Raw genomic sequence first — 23305 nt, 5'->3', positions numbered from 1 at the left:
ACGTATTTTCAACGTAATAAGTAGCTGTTCTGTTCACAAAAAGGATAAATTAATTAGCAATTGTTCCAGAAATGCCAACTACGATAGCAAGATTTAGCCTATTAATATAGCATATTTACATTATAGCCTATAGAAGTACAACCATTATACACATCTGACTATAACCATCAAAACATCTTGAGGAAATTATGTCTTAACATCTTAAACTTAAGATTGTACTAAAGATTCCTGTTAATGTTAGGTTTAGGTGGAGGGTTTGGTGTAGTAATTTATAATTAGCTTAATTTAAAGACAACAAAAGTAAATAGGATGAATTTAATGTGTTGCTTAGCATTTTCTTCGGGAAACAAAGCCAGCCATTTTATTGATTTGTCTTTTACACATGGTATTTTAACTGCAGGGGCTCACAGTCAATGTAAACATGAATAACACAGCTGCCAAAAACGTCTCAAACTGCCCCTAAAAAAATCCTTTATGACCTTCATAGGCCATACACAATCCTCTGATATCACTGCATGATAAATCACTGATTCCTTTTCATGCAATTCCTGTTTTTGACACTTTTCTCCCATATAGTATGATGTCATCACAGTAAAATATTTAAATTTTGTTTGTCAGTTAAAAATAATCACCTAGGTGAAAACATTAAAATGGCCTTCCAATGAGAAATAATTATTTCCTCTTACTTTTACTATCACTTATGTTCATTATATTATTATCACATATGTATCACTATTTTATTAATATGATTTTATTTAGTTAATCTTTTCTGCATTACTCATGTTATCATAATGGCGTTTTGTTTGGCCAACCAAACATAATGTCCAACTAGCGCTGCAAAGCATGTTTCTCTTGTAATTGCAGTCATTGATACTGCTCTAATGCCCCCTAAACCCTTGTGTCGTCTTTCTTTAATGGTTTGAAACCAGTCTAGGTCTGCAATCCCTCCCTGCCCCATTGGTGCTGATGAGAGGGAGGGGAGCGCGTCACCGACTGCGCGCGCTCTGCATTCGTGACGCGCATTCTGCAGGAGTGTCGCGTCTTTGCAGGTGATGCGAGATTTCTACCCGTCCGCATACAGAAGATTCACCTCAGTGGGCAGTGATACTTGCGCTTTCTCAGACATATGCACGGGCAGACTGCTCAAACGCGACACTGAGGCGAACGGCAGCTGCTATGGAGACTGAGCGCGCATCAGTGCCTGTGAGGACGGTAAACACGCGCGGGTGTGCCTCGATGTGTCTTCTCATTCTGTAGTGCAATAGCGACCGTGGCTTTCTGAAGGATGGGCTACTCAGATCCGACATATAGTAGAGATCTGCTAGGAAACAGATCCCTCTGTTTTATTTTCATATGTGCTTTTGGACTGGTTACCTTATTGCAGCAAATCCTCTATGGGAAGAACTACATTAAAAGGTAAGATTATGATTTTATCAATGGTGCATAATGCAAAAAAAAAAAAAACTTCTGTGTGGGTATCTGTTCTGTATAATAAGGCATACTTTATACTTATAATATGAAAGTCTTCACCAGTTATTAGACGTATTCTAGTCATATTGCACCCATATTGCTTCAAAACCTCTTAAATTTGAGCTCCATTAAATCATGCCATACACAGTCCCTTGAATGACTGTCTATGCAGCGAGACGCTTAAGTCTGTTTTTCTTATTCCTCTGTTTATTTTTCTCTTCTTGATTTGTTTGTTTTTTCTATCTTCAGCCCTTTAAACAGCTCATACATCTTGCATAAACCTGTGTGACAGCAAAAATCCATATATTGCAGAACCTTGTTATGTCCATAATACGATATAGGCTATAAAAAAAAGTGCACTGGAAGACTGTGATGTAGCCTCTGACTTTTTTTTTGGTTGTTGTTTTTTTGCATGAGCACATAGCCTAGATTCAAGCACTGAAAATTAATTATGCATTGAAATCATGGTGCTGTTTCATAAGACCCAAATTTCATACCTTTTTTGGGTCCACTTACATCAAAATGACATCATACTAAGAATAAGCTAGGTGAATCATTTTCGAGTTTTTTTGGGGGCGGAGGTAAGCACAGTGAGAGGGCTCAGCATTGCGAGGGTGTTTGAGTGTGCGTGTGTGTGTGTGTTTTTCTATGTAAAATGGCGTCTCTCGTAAGAAGCACCCCCAGTGCATTATGGTTCCTGCGTCCCAGCAGATGCCCATATGCTGAATTCGAGCTTTCTCACACTCCCACCTGAACCCCCCTCCTGCGTCCACCTCTAACACACACTCAGCATTCATGACATAAGAGCCTGACGGCTGCGTTTTGATTGCATGAATGCTGTCCTGTACCCCGTATCTATTCTGCTGAAGTGGAGAGAAACAAGCGTATGGGTGGGTGATTGTTTGGATTTAATGTAACATGTAAACTGCAGATTCAAAACCTTACAGCAATGGAGATCAAATGGAGACTTGAGTTTTTGCCTTTCCTTAGTGTTTCAAAGCAGATCTGTGAATAAAAAACTGAGCTCAGATTTACTAAAAAAACATATGCTTTCATTATGAAAATGAACTTAAGACCAAGTAATAGTCTGAATATGAAACATTTGACTTCCAAGATCACGTTATCTGGGTCATTCTATATTTTTAGTGGTGTTTTGCCAAGGGTAATGGTATTTTCTATTCCTAAACTGTCAAATGATTATGGCTTTGGCCAAATCCTAAACCCTGGTGAATGATAAAAAATAGTTTAAAAATCCCATAGACTTAAAGAGGGTGTAAAGCCATATTAAGGTTTATTCTAGTAGAACTGCTCATTTGGCTTGGATCAATAAACATTTATTTTGGGAAAGTCATAGAAACGCTATCATGTCCGAATTCACAGTACTCAAAGAGTAGGCAAAAAGTACCCAGATGACCTACTACTTCCGGCAAAGTACCCGGATGACCTACTACTTCCGTCTTCTGCACTGTAAACTCTAATTAACCCTACTTAAAAAAAGCATGCAAACCGATTGACTTAAAAAAACGAAGTAAAGTGAAATAGGATTTTTATGATGTTCTGACAATTGCTGTTAGTCTAGTTCACTTACACAACAGTTCTAGCAACTAAAAAAGAACTGTAGAGAGTACTTGATAATTGACTTTATAGATTTACTCTTGACTTAGTAAAGCTACTCAGAATTACTGACTCCCAGAGTGAACTCTGCGGTATAAAAAAATTAAGCAATTGCATAAAATGTAAAACAATTATTAAAACAAATAAATAAAATTGTTGCCATTGATTTGTTTTGCATGCTGAATGCTGATGTCTGTGTGTGACTCAAGCAAGGTCATTTGCAAGATATTGTCACAACTACATGGGGTGTTTATCAAGCCGTTTATAACATTAGTGTTAGGAATACAATTATAACAGATCATAATTCTACTTGAAAAGTAAACTGGGTAATGATCTGGTTGGTTACCTTTTTAAAGCAACATATTTATTACTTCTATTCCTTTGAAACCACAAATAACTGTGATTTCTTGTTGGATCACCTTCATCAATAGGAACAGAATTATAGTCTTATAAATGATGTTCCAAGTGCCCAACCAAAGGGAACACTAACAAAACCATTTTAGGAAATCAACATCAATTTATGATCTTATGTGTTCTTCTCTCAGACTTTTCAGTTGAAAATTCAAACATTCAAGATGACTTTGGAAAATGAATGAACGCAACTAAGGAAGATATGCATAAGTGGAGGAAACGAGTGAAAATTATATTAAGAATTGACACTGCTCTTTTATTTTTGGTACTTAAACCAACCAATTAATCTTCGGTTTTCTAAGTAACAAAGGCATGTGTGAACAGTACATATTACTACATTTTTACAATGAAGTTGTAAAAGAAGACATTAAGTAAAGTTAATGGTTTTTAAGTGGTCACAAAGCTTATTCAAAATAAGTACCTACTCACGAGAGTATGCCATTTCGGACGCAGCCATATGCCCTACTGTCAGATCGCTTCATGAATCATTGACTCAGTCTGGAATCTGAATTAACTGGGTTCTGAATCAACATGCAACTCATCATGATCATCATGTTTTTTCAATTGTGCCTTTATAAATATTGATTCTAAAAGTATTTTTAATGTAATGTGAAAATATAATAGACTACTAGTATTACTAGATTTTTGGACTCTGAGCACCACTTACACATTTTCTTCAGAAAATGTCAAAATATCACCATCAAAGGTGCAGTAAGTGATTTCTGAGAAATGCTGTTGAAAGTGAATCAGGAAGAGCACCAAACACATTTGTAGCCAATCAGCAGAAAGGGTTGTGTCCACTCATAAGGGGGAGGTGCCTGTGTATAGCGTGTTTGTTGATTTGGGGGCAGAGCTATCAAGATAAGGGTGTAATCATTTTGTGTACGAGCGCGTTTGTTTTGGTGATTTCAAACATCAACAGCATTTCTCATAAATCGCTTACTGCACCTCTAAGTCTCCTGCACTATGGAGGAGCAACCTCTAAGCGATGAAGTTTGTATATGCACTGCAGAATATGTGTAAGCATGTGACAGTGAAGTTATTTTGATATTTACATCAGTTCAGCATTAAAGCGGGGACAAACACAGCTCTCAGATTGCTGCTCTACACGTCAGCCTGGCTGCCGCTGTGGAGACACTGACAAATGCATGCATTAATAATGCATCCACAGAACTGTATAAAGGCACTGAATAAAACGTACTCTTAAAAGCTTCTGTCAGGTTAAATTATATTATAATTATTAAAAGCACTTTATGGTGGAGTTGGCCTTCTAATGCCATTGCAATTATTCTTAAAGCTGTCATGTTGTGCAGAGGTTGGCGCGGAGTTACAGCTCAAGATAAAATCGCATTGAACTGGCTAGGGCAAGAAGCGATTGCTGTATATAGACGTTTATGCATATTAATCTATTGCAACAAGGTTATTTTATTACGATTTCCTCTTAGCTTCTGTTACACTGGTGCTACTTTTAGTATGGAAGTAGCCTAAAATAATGCCAAATGTGTTTGAAACAAAAAAGCCTGTTGAATTGCACTACTTGAAAAAAATATGCATTGCATTAACCATGCTTGCATTTTGACTGACGGGCATGGGCTGAAATTCAACATGATTTAATATTTAAGCTGTGAATATTTCAATTCAAAACATTTCGAACACGTTTTCCTTATTATAAATTCAATAATTCAAATTCACCTTTTATATTTCACTTGCAAAATATCCAAACGGTTTAAAAATACAACCTATAATATTCAACAGGCAATTTTTTGGTCCATTTCATTTCGCTTTGCAAATTCGCTTCCACAAATTCAGTGGTTCAAATTCGACATAAAATTCAACATTGACATCCTCCAGGAACTGCAGGAATTCATTCATAAAAACTCATTTACAGCAATTGAGCATGCATTAAGTTTTTTGTGATGATTATCTGGGTCAGTGTATGTGCGATTTAATTCAATAACTTTCCTTGTTACTTTCCCTGTGTAGCCTACATGTTATCAGATTTATCTACCATGAACGGGATTATAATCGGTTTCCCTCAATACCTCATCATACTCAAGGATATCGTAGCTTAATGGACTAATACAGTAATATAAAAGAACAAACTCGCACCATATTGGGGATGTAGGCTGTATAGGCTACAGGCAAGCAGATGGACTCAGAATATGAAGTGTTTCCCAGTGATATACTGGCATAAAATCAACACTTGATCAATTAATACTAACATTTTCTATATATATATATATATATATATATATATATATATATGGGCCTATATATATTAGATACATACATATGCCTACATGTAGGCCTATCGCATTAGATTAAACTGGGAAGGGTCATAGCACTTGCATATTGTTGTCCTATTGTTAGTTTAACTGTGTTTATATCTATGCATTCAACATTGATATACACGTATCTAACTTTAATAGCAAACTTCAATTTATTTGAATAAATATCAAAAATCTAAAGGCTGCGCAGTATGCCTGAAACCTACATGAACACTTTACAGTTGGTTTTATGACTATAAGTCGTTCTCTTCAAAAGCTATTGAAGTTAGAAACGTGTATACCTGTCGTATGTAACTTTAGAGACGGTCCCTAAATGTGCGAATTGTCCAATGCCAACTTTATGCCAGTATCACTGGGAAATGCTCAGCATTAAACTTTGTGCGTTAAGTTCATATTCTGAGTCCATCTGCTTACCTGCGAGTTTGATCTTTTATATCACTGTATTAGTCCATTAAGCTGCGTTAAGCCTTTTATATGTCCAGCAGGGGAATCCTGAATTATTGAGGGGAACCCTAGAAGTCTACTGCGTGCAGCACATCGCTATAGCCTATAGCCTATAGCCAATAAGGTTAAGGCAACTAAACAACCAAGATAAATATATGTCTACCTCAAATGTAACATTGGATCTGTACATCCGCATCGGGGGAATAACATTATAATCTAGTTCACGGTAGAGAAAGATGCACGTTACGTTAGGCTACACAGGAAAAGTAACCGTGAAGACGCTGAATTTAACATAAAACAGCCGTCATAATAATGACGATACAATATTGTAGGGTCTGGACCAATCAGACACACACTAATTATTCATATTCACTATATTTAATGAATATAAAGGTCTATGAAACTCTCCCCCAAAACTAACCTCACAAATGAAGTTACTTTGTCAGCCGGGTGTCCGGTTACAGAACACTTTAAGACTGATAACAGACTTTACGACCTCAAAGGAATGTGGCCACATGCGCCACATGCTTAAGAGAGAGAGACCATCTTTAATTAAATAAACTTTGCGGTGTTACTCTGATCTATGAAGGAACATGCCTCACAGAAACTGTGATGATTTACTGTCTCGTGTACTATTAGGTATAACAACATGGTATGTTTGATTGGGGTGTATGTGGTTGAACGACCACCCAACGGTCAATATAACCTCACCTGTATCATGCTTCATAGCAAATTAATCCTCATTTAATGACACACACTTTGATGTACATCACCTTCTCTTAGAATGCAATGTGAATTTGTTATGTCTATTTGAGCTTGAATGAACAGTCTAAGCATGCTGGGGACAAAGACCATAAATAAACTAAGAGCCGCTTCCCCTCTCGGACATGTCACCTTACTCATAGGTCCATTCAAACCTTAGGGGAGGATCTTCTCCAGGCCTTATTAGAGACATTCCACATGTGACCTCCCTCTCTTAGTTTTTTCATCCAGCCGCAACACTGTTCTGGTGAGACTGGGGAGCCCCCTCCCCCTCCACGAGGGCCCCAGGGCCCAGCAGGCCTCGATTCCAACCAGATCCGGCCTCATGGAAAAGAGAGAAGACTCTCTCACAAAGAACCAAGGACAATCTCAGGAGTTTTGGAACAAAGACTCCAACCAACAAAGACTCCAACCAACAACGACTCCAATCACCCATCCTTCCGACTTCCTCACTTCTCCTGGGTGCTCGGCGTGGCCTCAACAGAGTCCCAGGCCTTCACCAAACCAGTCATGCGTTCCTGGAGAAAGAGAACGCTCAACCAACTTCCACTTGACACTGCCGGAACCATCAACGACTTCAATTTTCAACAACTTCAAGAATTGTTCCCATTACAAATGCAAGTATCCAATTCAATGAAATGTGAAAATGAAATTCTGATGGTTCTTCTCATAGACCCTCTTCCGGTTTCCAATTTCATCCTATCACTAACCTATTTATGTATTCATGTGTGTATGTTGTTTAGTTTATTTATATTCATATAAATATCTATATTTAGTTAATAAAACTTGTACATAATATGTATTTGGTTCTGTTTTGTTTGCAATACAAGTCACTTTACGATCACGGTTTTTGCTACTGGCTCAAAGTGCTGTACAGGCGAAGAAATAATTATTCTTGTGTGATCATGGAAGATACCCTTTTCTTAGAATAAATTAATAATCAAAATAGTTCTTTGGACGAACTGATTAATTGATTGTAATATTAATTCAGCCACATCAAGTTAATCCAATTAACTGACCCAAATATTTATAATTAATAATAACAAGATATTATTGATTATTAATATTTCCAAAAAAGCTGAGTTCCTTACAATATAAACGAATACACTTAAAGCTGCAGTAGGGAGTTTTGAGAAAATGTTGACTTAGCCTGAAAATTTGAACAAGCACAACTTACATGTCCAAACCCCCCTTGCTCTCTGCTGCGCTACAGCCCTCCCTCCACAGCTCCTCCCCCACAGCGGAGCATGCCGTGAACGAGCAGGCTAGTAAACAGGACCACCGATGACGGCGGATTATAAACAGTTATGGAACATTCACTAATAGGGACGAAACATCAACAATATGCTTTACATTGACTATGGCCTGGCCATACTTTGACTACAAACTTGGTCCTCAAATCGTTACGTATTTCGCAATACATGTAACTTTATAACGTTGCACTCTTTCTATAAGTTATAAATAGCTAGTAAGATAACGTTAAAGGATTAGTTCACTTTTAAAAAAACTTTTGCTGATAATTTACTCACCCCCATGTCATCCAAGATGTCCATGTCTTTCTTTCTTCAGTCGAAAAGAAATTAAGGTTTTTGTTGAAAACATTCCAGGCTTTTAACGATAACAAAGGGCTTTAAACGATACCAGACGATGAATAAGGGTCTTATCTAGCGAAACGATCGCTCATTTCAAAAATAAATAAAAAACTTTAAGTTTTATAGACACAAATGTTCGCCTTGCTCTGTTCTGTGATGCACGTTCGTGATCCTGTTCGAACTCGTTCATCAAAATGAACAAATCTTTTTTCGAGTCATTTCGTTCGTTGAAAGAAAAGAATGAAAGATTTGTTCATTTGTATGAACGAGTTCGAACAGGAGAGTCACGAACGACGGTACGCGCTCGCGCTGTGCAAGAGAGGGGTGATCAGTGCGTACACGAGCGTGATTGACACTGCTAAGACATTCCTCCTGGCTCTGATTGGTTGTTTCTGACCAGGAGCGGTGTATTTCTGCAAATGGCAATAGGACCAAAGGGAGGAGCCAGAGGAGCTTGATTTTTTCACAGATTATCTGTCTCATATTCTACTGTCAGGACATAATGACAGTTTTAACAAATATTTGTTTACAAAAGTTACCTACTGCAGCTTTAAATTGCTGTAAATTAGTTTTTATGAATGAATGGCTTGCTCTAACTGTTGCTCGGGCTTCGTCAACAACACGCGCTAGCACTCCCTGCTGGTGAGGATGACTAACAGCAGATGGAGATTATGCTCGGTAATCTACTGCTTTTCCTGCAGTTCCTGGATGTCAATGTTGAATTTACTGTCGAATTTGAACCACTGAATTTGTGGAGGCGAATTTGCAAAGCGAAATAAAATGGACTGAAAATTACCTGTTGAATATTATAGGTTGTATTTTTAAACAGTTTGAATATTTTGGGCGTGAAATGTGAAATGTGAATATGGACAATTGAATTTTGAATAATGAAAATGTGTTTGAAATGTTTTGAATTGAAATATTCACAGCTTAAATATTCAAACATGCTGAATTTCAGCCTATAAAAATGCAAGTCCTAAAAATACAATGCATTAAAATGCAAGCATGGTTAAGGAAATGCCTAATTTTTTCAAGTAGCCTACAATTCAACAGGCTTTTTTGTTTCAAAAACATTTGCCATTATTTTACTTCCAGGCTTGAAATTTCCCCTTTGTCCTGGAGATATTGATTTGCTAAGTGCAGAAAAAGTATTGACATTTAGCTACATCTTCAGCTGTGACCTTATTTACTCGTCTGCAGAATAGCATCTATCCTTCATATCCTCCTCCTCTCTCTCTCTCTCTCTCTCTCTCTCTCTCTCTCTCTCTCTCTCTCTCTCTCTCTCTCTCTCTCTCTCCCTCTTCACATTAGCAGCTGAGTTTGCATTTCTCATCCTGGTCACACTGTTTACAGGAATTTGAAGAGCTGATGTCCACATTAAACTGATTATTTCAGGATATGGATGTGCATGTCGGCTACTGCAGCGAATTTCTAAACTAGTGTACTTTCTCTTCAGGGACAACAATGTACCAAAAAAGAGAGATGGCATCATGTTGTTCACAGATTTAAACATTTCTATTGAAATGCTGTCTATATGAAACTGCCTGATTGGTTTAGTAAAAAAAAAAAAATTCAAATACATTCACTAATACATTTTTAAAAGAAGATCCTAGATACATTGTTTTTTATTATGATTTTACAAGCAATGTCTTATCTCCCAAATGCCTGTAAAATAATCAGGACTATTGCTTTTCTTCTTACCCAGCATATGTCTGATCTCTCTCTCTCTCTCTCTCTCTCTCTCTCTCTCTCTCTCTCTCTCTCTCTCTCTCTCTTTGTTTATCAGTGTTTTAATCCATAAAGCACTGAAGCCAAAATAAGCACCAGTAAGATTAATATCCAGAAACATGCAAAATAAGACCATGTGCAGGGTGAAGATTTGCAACATCTGTATTTTAAATACTATTTACACTATATACCGTTCATAGGTTTGTGGTCAGTAAGATTGTCTTGTTTTTGAAAGAAATTGATTCTTTTATTCAGCAAGGATGCATTAAATTGATCAAAAGTGATAGTAAAGACATGTATAATGTTACAAAAGACTATTTCAAATGAATGCTGTTCTTTTGAACTTTATATTCAAAGAATCCTGATATGAAATGTAGCCCTATTTCCAAGTCTTTTTCATAATCATTGATAATAATCAGAAATGTTTCTTGTGCAGCAAATCACCATATTAGAATGATTTCTGAAGGATCATGTGACACTGAAGACTGGAGTAATGATGCTGAAAATTCAGCTTTGATCAGTAAATTGCATTCTAAAATATATTCAAAAAGAAAAGAGTTTAAATTGTAATAATACCTCACAATATTACTGGTTTTATTGTATTCATCATCAAATAAATGCAGCCTTGATTTTTGAAAATTTTCAAAAACATGAAAAAGTCTTACCGACCCCACACTTTTGAATGGTAATACATGTCTTCAGTTCAGATAAAATTATTCAGTGTTTTCCTGAATTTATTGTGATGTTTGTAACAGAGAGAAGGTCTAATACAGTACAGTACTATATCAACACTTTTGCTTTTTCAAGATATAAGTCTCACTTAAAAATGTCTGAATGTCTTTGGATTAGATAATATAATAACAAACCAAATTACTATTATTATTTTAAGGAAAGAAAGGACAAGCACACTTTTCAAGCAAGGTTACTTAAAAACTAGTGCAGCTTTTGTTTGCAGATGCCACTTGGTTCGATACTCTTGTTATTGACATTTTGAAGTGTTTAAATACTAGGGGTGTAACGGTACACTAAAATGACCAGGAAAAAAAACTATTGAGAATGTTTTTTTATTTAATATTTTATGGTACTAAATTATATGTATAAAGTAGTTATAATCCATTTATTTACTTTTTGAGCATGAACCTGAAAATGATATTTGTAACTTTAACTGTCCTAAATCTTGAATGCTTTTGAGACTTCAGTCTCTTTTTAAAGACGACACTTGGCAAAAAAAAAGTTTAAAAAGGTGAACTTGATTTTTTTTAAATAATGTTATGAAAAATGCAAAAATACCATTTACAAATTTTTATATAAAATATATATTTTGCAAAACACATTTTACTCTAAAACTGTGAGAAAAAAGACATAAATCTAAACAAGCGGTGTTCCAAATTATTGGTTGCTGTCTCCCATTCATTTCCAATACAAGTGTGTTGTACGAACCATACAAGTGTTACTATTTTTTTTTTCAGGACCATTTAACATTTTCGAATCATGTCCATGATTTGTGTGTGTGTGTGTGTGTGTGTGTGTGTGTGTGTGTTCACAGCAACTGCCAAAACCTTTACCAATTTTCAGACCATTCCAAAAAAAAAACAAATGCACAATTTTTCGGTCAAAAATGACCGAACAGCAACACGTATTCGACAGTCGCGCAAACCATGTTTTAGTTTGAGGCACAACACAGAGTTTGAGAGAATTTCCACTGTTTTCGTTCGGTACACAAGCAAAAGACTCATACTGAAAATGTTAGGTACATGTAACGTTACACGCTAAACACTTTTGTCGTCACTGCAGGCTACATGTGGACTGCAGCTGATAATGATGATATTTCTGTAAATGTAAAGACTTGTTATTTCCAGTCTGTGGAGGGCTGTTGTGGTCTGCATCTTTGTCATGTCACTTGTCTGATCTGGAAGATTTTCAGTAACAGCATACACAAAGTTGTACCTACTTTGATAAGCCATAATTGAAAAAACTCAAATCTTACAAATCTGTGTGTTTTTGACATTTATTTGCTGCCTTGAACAAATAAATGAAACCTTAAACGACCTGCCTCATTTTTTCACTAGTGGGCAACAGTTTTCCCGCCTCAAAGGAGAGGAGGTGGGCAACTGGAGCGGGCTCATTAGTTACCCCGATGATGGAGCGATGAAGCCGGCCAGAAATGGGAGGAAAAGGTACAAAACGCACAGAAACCTCTCAACAACAACACCAACACTCTAGAGAGAAAGTGAGAGAGAGAGAGAAAGTGAGAGAGAATGCCACACAGCCAGTGATCAGCCGCTTGCATGTATGGACCGGAGACACATCTAATTCCATCAGCCAATCAGATGAGATGTGGCTACTAAAAAACACTTCACGATTATCAGAGCGAATCAGAGGACCAGGACTAATTAGAGTTTCACTTTTAGATTTCCAAAGAAGAAATTGAGCACAGCAGTAATCACTTCAGGAAGTATTTGTCCCATCCGCTTTCTCCAAACCTGCTGTGAAATGAATCGCAACCTCATAAACTTTGATTTGAAGTGAAAGTTTGAACATCTGAGAAAAAATAGACAAAGGTGTAGGTCTGTGTTTTTTTCACAGTGGAATACTAACTTACTGTATATTGCACAATATATAGCTTTCACTGTATACTAGCTAATTCTTGTTAAAATAGTAATTGTAATCGTTTGTATTATCTCATAATACACATTTCAAACAGTAGCATGTTACATTTTGTAAAACTTACTTCTGGTTTATTCGTCATACTGGAAGGGGAAGGAAATGTTGGACACATTGCATTGTGGGAAACAGCATTCCATGCAGTTTGGTTTATTGTATAGTGCAAGTTATTTGCATGTCGAAATATCTGAGCAAAGCCACTGCACTTAAAATGGAAATTGACTTATCCCATAAAGCATTGCACAAATAGTAGATGAATCAGATTATTGTACAATATAAACCAATTTATAAAGCAAGTAATTAATTTAAGAAAATACAATATATTTTACGGTTATTGCAATATACAGTTATTAAACATATTTATTAAATTATGTATTATTAAATATGATATAAATGGTACACAGCCCTGCATCTTGATTTTTTTTGTGCTGATTTGCAAAAAAAGGCCTATTATTACCTAATTTGATGATGCTACGTTCAAAAACTTTCCATCTCATGCATTTTTTTCTTCACAAAATAAGAATGAAGATTTTTCATCTTATACTGTATATGTATGAGCTTTTATGCACTTATCAAAATAACAAAGGCAGTTAAATGTCAAAGGTGTGGTTTTAATGGGTTTCTGCGGGTCTTAAAAATAATTTTTTCGCCCTTACACAAATTAAGGCCTGAAACAGGTTTTAAAGGGGAAAGTTTTAAATTCATAAAATCATGGCATTAAATGTTGCAGAAAAAATCTTCCTCAGTATTTCTGTCCTGTTTTCCAATAAACATGTTTAAAACATCTTTAATCATCTTTGAATTCAGTTTATATTTCTGAGCCCATTGGCAGATATCTCTTCTTGTTTCAATCATAAACTCACTTCATTTTGATCAGTTTCACAGAAAACAAGACTTTGTATTAAGTAAATGTATCATGATTTAAGAATCTTTAGACATTTGCATTGGAAAACAAGACAAAAATACAGAGGAAAAGCATCATTTTTTTGTAGTGTGATCAGCAAAAAAGTGATTTCCATATTCTAGTGGTTTTGAGCGGAGGAATTTAAGCTTTTATTTTGTAAAATGGATTAAAAAGTAATGAATATCTGTTGCAAGTTGTTTTTTCAAACTCTGAAGTGTTCTTAGACATTACATTTAGAGAACATACTGATGTATTTAGTTCCCTTCAATTCTTTACTTGGTCTTAAAAGGTCTTAAAAAGGTCTTAAATGTACCTTCATAAAACCTGCAGAAACCCTGAGTATTTAAAATGTATCATTGAACTTAATCTGCAAAGGAGTGGAAAAACAAATGTCAACAAACTTTACATAAACACTTTTATACACAAGTTTATAAATAAATTAGCTTCACTGTTTAGCGTTTTCTTCTGCCACTGGCCATAATTGTAAGCTTGATATCATGGATTGGGCATAAAATAATGTCAAACATTTTGTGAGAAAAAAAAAACAGGCACTATTTTTGGAATCAGCACCCTAAAAATGGTAAGAAACAAGGATTGGGTTTCATTCAGCAAATATGATGCAGGGTGCTGTTATTTATAGTATTATAATGGGGCTAAAGGCACATTTACCTTGATTCTCTTTTAAACCACTAGTTGGAACAAAAATTCAGCTCAGCACAAAGTTGATTCTGCACTAATTTGATATAATATTAGATTTTTTGAAAAAATGTTGTAGAGTTATGTAGCAAATGAGAACTGATAAAAAATTATTGAATATATTTTGAGACAAATGTATGATCTGTTGATCTGAAAAATAATTTTCAGTTTTGTTGAAGGTAATTAAAGCAACAGTTTTTTAATAACGGAAGAATAAAAGTATAAGATTTGGGGCTAAAGGCGCCCCTGCTGTCACAGTAATTAATATGATAATAAATATCTGGCTGACTTTTCCATTTGGTGAGATGACATGGTTAGATTCAGATGGGAAATATCAAATATTAAGTTGGGGTTACTAAAGTTATATTAATTTATAATGGGATCTCATTCAATACTTTCATAATCTTTACTTTTTTAAAAAATAATTTTGTGTCTGTACTTTTAATGACGTATATTTATTTAAAAAAATTAGTACAAAAATTGTACATAGTATAAAGTGATTGTACTGAACAAGTATGAACTTTATGAGACATTATTAAAAACATATTGTTTTTGGCTTAAGTATTTGTATAAAAAATGTGTGCTGGTTTTACCCCGTGTGTGGGGTAAAAGACCCACCTTGCCACCTCATACATTTATACGATTTTTAAACAAACAAACTATTTTTATGATTTACAAAACCTATTCTCCATCAATTTTCAATAAAAACATATCTTTTTTCTGCAACCACAAACTGAAAAGCACAATTTCCTTAAGATGTGCCTTTAGCCCCGCTATATTTAACTGCTTATTGCCCTGTGGAGAAAACGGATGGGATGTGTACCCGGGGAACCCTGCTGTTGTGGTTTTCAGGAACTGAAGGGTCATTGAACCACAAGTTTAAACTCTAAACCTAATCCACTTGTATGCATCTCGACAGATGTGTCCGTCAGAGTTTTCAGCACTCTGAGGCTCAGATCTCCGTAGTTTTCACGCCCTGCCTAGCTGATATGCAGAAGAAAAAAAAAGGAAAGAAAAGGTAGGCCACACTGATGGCATCTCCAGTTCACCTCCTTGCCAACCCTTGAGGATGTTTCTTCTCCGTCTTCTTTTCCATCGAAGGTCCGACTGCTCATGCTCAGTGCTCGGCACACCGCCGGTCCGTTTCTGCATGTTGTCTGCAACTCTCCATCCGCCCTTGTCCCTTGACCTCTGACCTCTGACCCCATCACCCCCTTCCCCTCTACCTGAGGTTGGGAGACCCTCGTTGTGTGTGTGTGTGTGTGTGTGTGTGTGCACGCAAACAGCTTGTATAGTGGAGTGTGAGTGTGTGTGTCATGTCATGACTTGATTCCCGCTTGCTCATTGCACCGCCTCTTTTTGACTGAAACAAATAGTTTTTAGTTTTTTTTACGGTTTTTCTTTTCATAAAAATGATCACAGAAGATTGTAATGTGTCATCGAGGGTGTTTGACTGATCACACATAAGGTCTCTCATGATTACCCAGTGTGCACCTCTTCAGGCTACAGCACAGTCACATGTCATGACGTCACTCCAGTCAGAGATGTATGGAATCGCTAAATGTGTTTCTTTTTCTTCTGCCTTGCCTTCCATTGCTCCTTCACTTTATTTCTCTCTTTGCTATTTTGTCATTACTCTTCATTACAAACCATTTTTTAATTATTCAAAGTAGTGTTGGTATAGATGGCATTTAAACCACTAAACAGCATTTTATGTATTATTATTAATATGAATAATAATAAGAAAATACTATTTAAATAATAATACAATGGAAATATGTAATGCAATAGTAATATAAAAATATAATATTAAAATAATCAAAAATTAAATACTAATAAAATCAATTTTGAATAATAATGATAATAGTTATATACTTATTGTTATTATTATTATTATTAAATACTCAGGTTTTCATTTTACAGTGCAGTATTATTATTACAATAGTAATATAATAAAATTATAATACAATTATTATATTTTAATAATAATAATAAAATAAGATAATTGGTTACACTTTATTTCGATAGTCCACTTTAGACATTCTACTAACTATAAGTAACTTTACAACTACATGTCAACTAACTCTCATTAGAGTATTAGTAGGCTATAGTAGACTGTAGTAGACTGGTAGGTTAGGGTTAGGTGTTAGGGTTCGGGTTAGGAGAATAAGTTGACTTGTAGTTGCCAAGTTACTTATAGTAAGTAGAATGTCTGTTGGGGAGCATCAAAAAAAATTAGCACAGATATTAAGCAGACAGTGTACTAATAGTCTAATGACAGTTAGTTGACATATAGTTGCAAAGTTACATATAGTTAGTAGAATGTCTAGAAAGTGGATTTATCGAAAAGTGTTACCAAATATTTTCAATAATTATAATAATACAAATATTTTTGATAATAATAATATTTTTTTTTATTATATAGTCATATGGTCACATGGAATCTATCTTTAGAACATGTTATTATATAACAAAGAAGAAAATATATATATATAAGTGCTGTATGGTTTGTAGCCTTTTACATAAAGTCATGTGCATGTTATATGGGAGGCCTTTGGCTTCTGCAAAGGCAGTTAGCAGCCATTTTGGCTCTGATGTCATTTTCAATATCAGTAAGTGGTCTGCAGTAGCAGGCCGTCCGTCCACCATTACAGTCCATTTAAAGCCCATTCAAATGGAAACTCAAAGCACTGATATGTTTTCATAGACGCCATGCCTAAGGCAAGATCACACATTCTATTTTAGAGTTTATTCATTTAGTCCATGTTTTTTTAACGCATATTTTCTGTATTTCTGTTTCACAACCAAGGTGAGGACTCATATTTCATCCATCCAAACCCTGCTGCCTCTTCTCATCGTGGTGAAACTGTTATTTCTTTTATATTTCTCCTCAGAACATCAGAAAAGACCATTTTAAGCTGAATTTGTCTTGCATATCAGAAGGAATGTGTCTTCAAAGTTGAAGAATCCTCAAGGTTTTCTATGGAATTCCTATAATAATTGTGAACCAATCCAAATGGGAACAAGAAGACCTAGAAAAATTATGGACATATATACACAAATAAATGTTTCACTGTTGTTGTTGTTTTAGTTTTTTAAAAAGTTTTTTACAGTTAACATTTTGGATAGGCTATATGAGGGAAAATCTAAATTGGAATCTGGAAACTTTAATACAATTTTATAAATTAATTTCTATTTATGTCAAGCTCTAAATTTTATCAGGTAGAAATTCCTATTTGTTAGAAAAAAAAAAGAAAAAAAAAAATATATATATATATATATATATATATATATATATATATATTCTTCTATAAGTATATCATATTTTGTAATTATACATACATTTTCATAATTTCAAAAAGTTTAAACGCTGAAGAACATTTAGTTATTGAAACCTCTGGAATTACATAATTTAATAATACTGGACAAATATTTATATATTTAATTTAACTAATTTCAATTGCCACTCCTAGTTTCTGTAAATAAAAATGTTTGAACATTAGCAGCTTTCTCATTACAGCAGAAGCACCAGAAATATTATGGGGCTTCAGACATTGTCTTTGATAATTTGAGGCTTCGGAGTCAGAAAGTTCAGAAAATTCTGTCATTAATTACTCGACCTCATGTTGTTTATTTTGTTCATCGTACACAAATGAAGATCTTTTTGATGAAATCTGAGAGCTTTCTGTCCCTCCATTGACAGCTACGCTTGGACTAAACCGCTCAATTCATATTTCTTACGGTCTCTTTATGAACTTTTTGAAGCGTCAAAGTGGTAGTTGCTTAGCTGTCAATGGAGGGACAGAAAGCTCTCAGATTTCATTAAAAATAGCTTTATTTCTGTTCTGAAGATGAACGAAAGTCTTACGGTTTTGGAACGACAGGAGCGTGAGTAATTAAGGACAGAATCTTAATTTTGTGGCGAACTATCCCTTTAATATGAAATACAAATGCAGTGTAAATAAAGAAAATGTATTATTTGGTTCTTAGAGGATTCATATTTGATTCTGTTAGGATTGGTTCCAGGCTATGATAGAAATCCATTGGCATTCCCTCAGGATTGTTTGGCAAGACTGTAGAAATGCAAACGTGCAACAAGGATCTTCAGTTAGTCTGGAAGCCCATGGCAGTGTGTGCCGAGTGTTTGACTCTCTGTTTTCTGGCAGGTATCTGGAACGCTCCGATGGCTCTTTGGAGTTCAACTCCACTTCCTGCAAGGAACTACGGCAAGAAATCACAGATGTGAAAGTACTGACCATGTACGTTTCTCTCTCAGATGTCTGTACGTAGAGAGTAAGCAGTCCAGCGGGAGTCAGATATCCTGATGAATGTCTCATCTCAAAGGACAGACCTTGTAAAAAGAGCATCTATTTAAAGAAATATAATATCTGAGCAAGAACGCCGCTTCCTTTCCTTTCTTTAGTAGTGATTCTTAAGGAAACCGCACTTGTGCTATTGCTGTATGTAATTGACTTCATGCGTGCGTGTGTTTTAGGGTGAAGACATCAGAGCTGTTTGAGCGATGGAGGAACCTGCAGGCGTGTAAGTGGGAGCAAAACAAGGAAGAGTCGGATCATTTCAAGTGAGTCCCACAATCACAAGTCCACTTTTTCCTTTCCTGTCTACTTCTATCCCACCACAACTTCAACAGTCTCAATGGGTCTTCTCTGTCAAAGGAATGATGTCATCTCTCTTGATGTCCAGTAGGCTTCTTTTGTTGTAACAAAGTGATGATGATGTCATCTCTCCCCCTGTCCAATAGAATGTCTCTGTCACGTTGCTGCAATGCCCCCTCCTTCCTGTTTACCACGAAGAGAAACACTCCCTCGGGCACTAAACTGCGTTACGAGGTGGATACCAGTGGAATCTTGCACATCAGCCCGGAGATTTTTAAAATGCTCCCTGATGTGAGTGAGCGTAGAGTTAATTCATCTTTAAAGTGCTTCTTTTTGACCACATGAGCTTGAAAGAGAAGAATTTCATCATCATTTAGAGCCATTCCTAATTGGAAGTTTCATATTAGATTCCGATAGTTTAGAACATTTTGTTCCAAGAGGATAAAATGGACATCAAAAAGAAAAGAAACTCTAATGGAGTTTAACTATTTCCATCATTATTACCAAGACACTATTCCAATAAAATAGAACTTGAGGTATTCATAATGTGTTATAATACTTTATATATTTTCAGATTTAATTGATTTAATTCAGATTTTATATATTAAAACAGATTTAAACCTAGTTCAAATGCATTATATTTGTTTAGGTTCCTTATTCCGTCTGAAATTAGTTGTTTGTCATGTTTTCATGCATTGTATTGCCTGCATAGATACGCATTATAATGTATTATAACTGTGGTTACAGTTATTAATGAGATCATGCAATGCATTATAAGGTTCATTAAAAGGCATACAGTAATTCATTCAAATACTTATATAAAGGCTTTAAGTGTTAACAAGTGTCACAAAGAAGAATCAAATCAGAATGACAAAATCCGATTCACATAAGATTCATATGTGAATCAATTAAGATTCTTTAAGACGGATTCCAATAGGAATAGATTGTTTTGCCAGAGGTGCAGGAGGAGATTTTATATCTGCATATATGAGGTCTCTTTGCACACACAGATGTCATTTTTCTTCAGTTGAATCTCCTGCGTGAAGCAGCCACACCCTGACTAACATTACAAATCAAGTATCAAGGCAAGCGTTACCTAGCAACTTTTGCAGTGATCACACCCTAGAAACTCAATGCCGGCAACAGTTGCCAAGCAACCATCTCCAATCAACCATCCCTGTAATCCCATTTCGTTTCCTCCTGTCCTGTTTCTGAATGTATTCTCTGCTCTGACTGCAGGACATGCCCTATTCCAAATCCCAGTTTAAAAAATGTGCTGTCATCGGGAACGGCGGCATCATCAAAAGCAGCAAGTGTGGACGAGAGATTGATGCCGCTGACTTTGTCTTCCGGTAAAATGCAGAAGCGCTGTGTGTGTTTTTGTTTAGATCATTGGAATATTTAGAGATCATCTCATTCAATCTCTCTTTCAGATGTAATATTCCTCCTATCTCAGATGTGTACAGTGAAGATGTGGGATCTAAGACTGATCTTGTAACAATAAATCCCAGCATTATAACTGAGAGGTAATTTATCATCACAGTAATATGTCTGAAGTTTTTACTTTAGTGATTTAAAAAAAAAATCTTTACTTTTACTAGTTACTTTTATATAAATACGAAAATAGCATTACGATAATGAGAGTTTGGATATATAATGTTTAATAATCATGAAAAGAATGTCACTGTCAAATCTTAACTAACCTAAAATACTCTCCATTTTCTTTAAGCAAAAAATAAATACACACACACACACACACACACATATATATATATATATATATATATATATATATATATTAGTGCTGTCAAATCACATCTAACATAAGTCTTTTACATGAGTTAATATATATTATATTTATATATATGTGTGTGTGTATATATATTGTATAGTATATACGCACATACTGTACACACACACACACACACACACACACACACACACACACACACATATATATATATATATATATATATATATACATATATATAAATATACTAATATACACAAACACATATATTATGTAAACAAAAACCTTTATGCTAGATGAGATTAATCGATTTGACAGAACTAATATGTATAGGCTATGCATTTATTTTTTGGGGGGTGAAATATAACTATAAAAAATATAACTATACTTAATGCAAAAACTTATCTATGAATACTAATGAGATCAGTTTGCATTCCTGTAACACAACCATTCGGACACTAATTATCTCTCTCTATTTGCACCAGGTTTCAAAAGTTGGAGAAATGGAGGAAGCCATTTTATGACGTTCTCCGGAATTACGAGAACTCTTCGGTGGTTTTGCCGGCGTTTTACAACACGCGGAACACCGACGTGTCATTCCGTGTTAAGTACATGCTGGACGACTTCCAGTCAACCCGCGGCGTGTTCTTCTTCCACCCGCAGTACCTGCTGAACGTGCAGCGCTTCTGGGGCGTGCAGGGCGTGCGAGCCAAGCGCCTGAGCAGCGGCCTAATGCTTGTCACCGCGGCCATGGAGTTATGCGAAGAAGTGCATCTCTACGGCTTCTGGGCGTTTCCCATGAATCCCTCCGGGATCTTCATAACACACCATTACTATGACAACGTCAAGCCCCGCCCCGGGTTCCACGCCATGCCGAATGAGATCTTCAACTTCATGCACATGCACGCTCGCGGCATCTTGCGCGTGCACACGGGGCCCTGCAGGTGAAGAGGACGAGGGTCGGTGCTGAACGTGCGATCTGATTGGTTCGTTTTGCAGAGCTCCTCCCGTTTGCAGAGCTCCTCCCCCCTGGCACTACGGAACTTACGCATGTGTACTTGCGTGTGTCCAAATCGCTGCCTTAAAGGCCAGCCGTTTTATTACTACGTGTTTTTATTACAAAATCATGTCGGGACGGTTGCAAAGTGTTTCGTGTTTCCTGTTCGGTGATTTTCTGTAGTTGTGTCGTATTTGTGTATCTGAGCAGATATCACGTTTTAAACTTTGTGAGGAGACTTCATGCGCCCAACAAAATAGCGACAAATTATGTAAAACAGAATGTTTTATTTCTACGGTTTCTACTTCTGCAGAGTAGCAGAGTGGAATTCTGCAGATTCCACACTGGAATATCATTGGTCCAAAATCCCAGTCCACTCAGTTGTATATTAAACATAAAATATATTCAAATTGCCTGAGATTGTGGCACGTTGCACCTGTTTAAGGCACATTGAGCCCTTTATAACAATAACACTGTTTTAAGAGCGAGTTTAACATTCATTAATAACCACGTCAGTGCATAAAGTTTGGCATGAAGTTGAACATTTCAGCTGAAACTTTTATGTATAATGGTAAATGCTTGTACATGTTTAACGCATAGGTTCTGAAGTTGTATGATAATTTACAAATGAAGTAACACTTTGTGTAATCAAATCCAACACAGTTGTTTATGTTGAGGAATGTTTTTATAGTCCATTGGTTTTTCTCTCTCTGTCTCTCTCTCTCTCTCACACACAATCGTGATTCAGGTTTTAGTGTCTTTTAAATTGACTGAACTTGTTCATAATGCTGAACTTTATATGCTTTGTTTCTGTCATATATGATATTGTGATAACAGTGTGACCTTATCACTTTACCAAGAAATCAACTTTTTAATATTTGCAATTTGAGATCCTGATTTCATGAAACTTGAAGACAACTTAAAGACATCTAGCTATCTATCTGTCTGTCACCACTGATTTCTAAAACTGCACAATATTATTCTATTATTACTTTTTATTATTTATGAATTTTATTAATATTTATTTCATATTTAGCTATCATGCATTGTTTTTTTGTTGTCAGTTAACCTACCATTGTTTTGGTAACACATGTACAGTTGTTTGTCAAGCCAATAAAGTACACAGATCTGCTTCTCTTTAAAGTGAGTTCTGTGGTGTTTTTATATTATTTTTAGTCTCTCTCTCTCTCTCTCTCTCTCTCTCTCTCTCTCTCTCTCTCTCTCTCTCTCTCTCTCTCTCTCTCTCTCTCTCTCTCTCTCTCTCTCTCTCTCTCTCTCTCTCTCTCTCTCTCTCTCTCTCTCTCTCTCTCTCTCTCTCTCTCTCTCTCTCTCTCTCTCTCTCTCTCTCAGATATCCAGAGTTGGTGTCA

General features: G+C 35.8%; 1 protein-coding gene across 4 annotated transcripts; it reads left to right on the top strand.

Moving 5' to 3' along the window:
• The first annotated feature begins 146 nt into the window (after window positions 1–146).
• Window positions 147–23079, top strand: st8sia5 (ST8 alpha-N-acetyl-neuraminide alpha-2,8-sialyltransferase 5). 4 transcript variants are annotated; one of them, XM_077194338.1, is made up of 9 exons: window positions 147–1416; window positions 12379–12486; window positions 15493–15591; window positions 18740–18832; window positions 19069–19155; window positions 19336–19480; window positions 20429–20541; window positions 20623–20715; window positions 21425–23079. In XM_077194338.1, exons 1-9 carry the CDS (start codon window positions 1286–1288, stop codon window positions 21885–21887), a joined length of 1332 nt encoding a protein of 443 aa, XP_077050453.1. In that variant the 5' UTR covers window positions 147–1285; the 3' UTR covers window positions 21888–23079. The 4 variants fall into 4 exon arrangements, with proteins under 4 accessions (XP_077050453.1, XP_077050454.1, XP_077050457.1 ...); XM_077194339.1 differs by lacking the exon at window positions 15493–15591 and having other exon boundaries at window positions 1022–1416; XM_077194342.1 differs by lacking the exons at window positions 12379–12486; window positions 15493–15591 and having other exon boundaries at window positions 1022–1416.
• The last annotated feature ends 226 nt before the right edge of the window (window positions 23080–23305 follow it).

The sequence above is a fragment of the Siphateles boraxobius genome, unplaced genomic scaffold, assembly GCF_051911475.1.
Source record: "Siphateles boraxobius isolate OS27281-9 unplaced genomic scaffold, OSU_SipBor_1 11, whole genome shotgun sequence".
In the NCBI taxonomy this organism is placed as follows: domain Eukaryota; kingdom Metazoa; phylum Chordata; class Actinopteri; order Cypriniformes; family Leuciscidae; genus Siphateles; species Siphateles boraxobius.
The sequence above is the reverse complement of the archived record's forward strand: the minus strand, read 5'-3'. Positions and strand labels throughout refer to the sequence as shown.

Coding starts and splice junctions, on each gene's coding strand:
- st8sia5 (XM_077194338.1), top strand. CDS start 1,286: ATGGGCTACTCAGATCCGACATATAGTAGAGATCTGCTAGGAAACAGA. Junction 1,417..12,378: donor GGGAAGAACTACATTAAAAG/GTAAGATTATGA, acceptor TTTTTTCACTAG/TGGGCAACAGTTTTCCCGCC. Junction 18,833..19,068: donor GATGTGAAAGTACTGACCAT/GTACGTTTCTCT, acceptor CGTGTGTTTTAG/GGTGAAGACATCAGAGCTGT.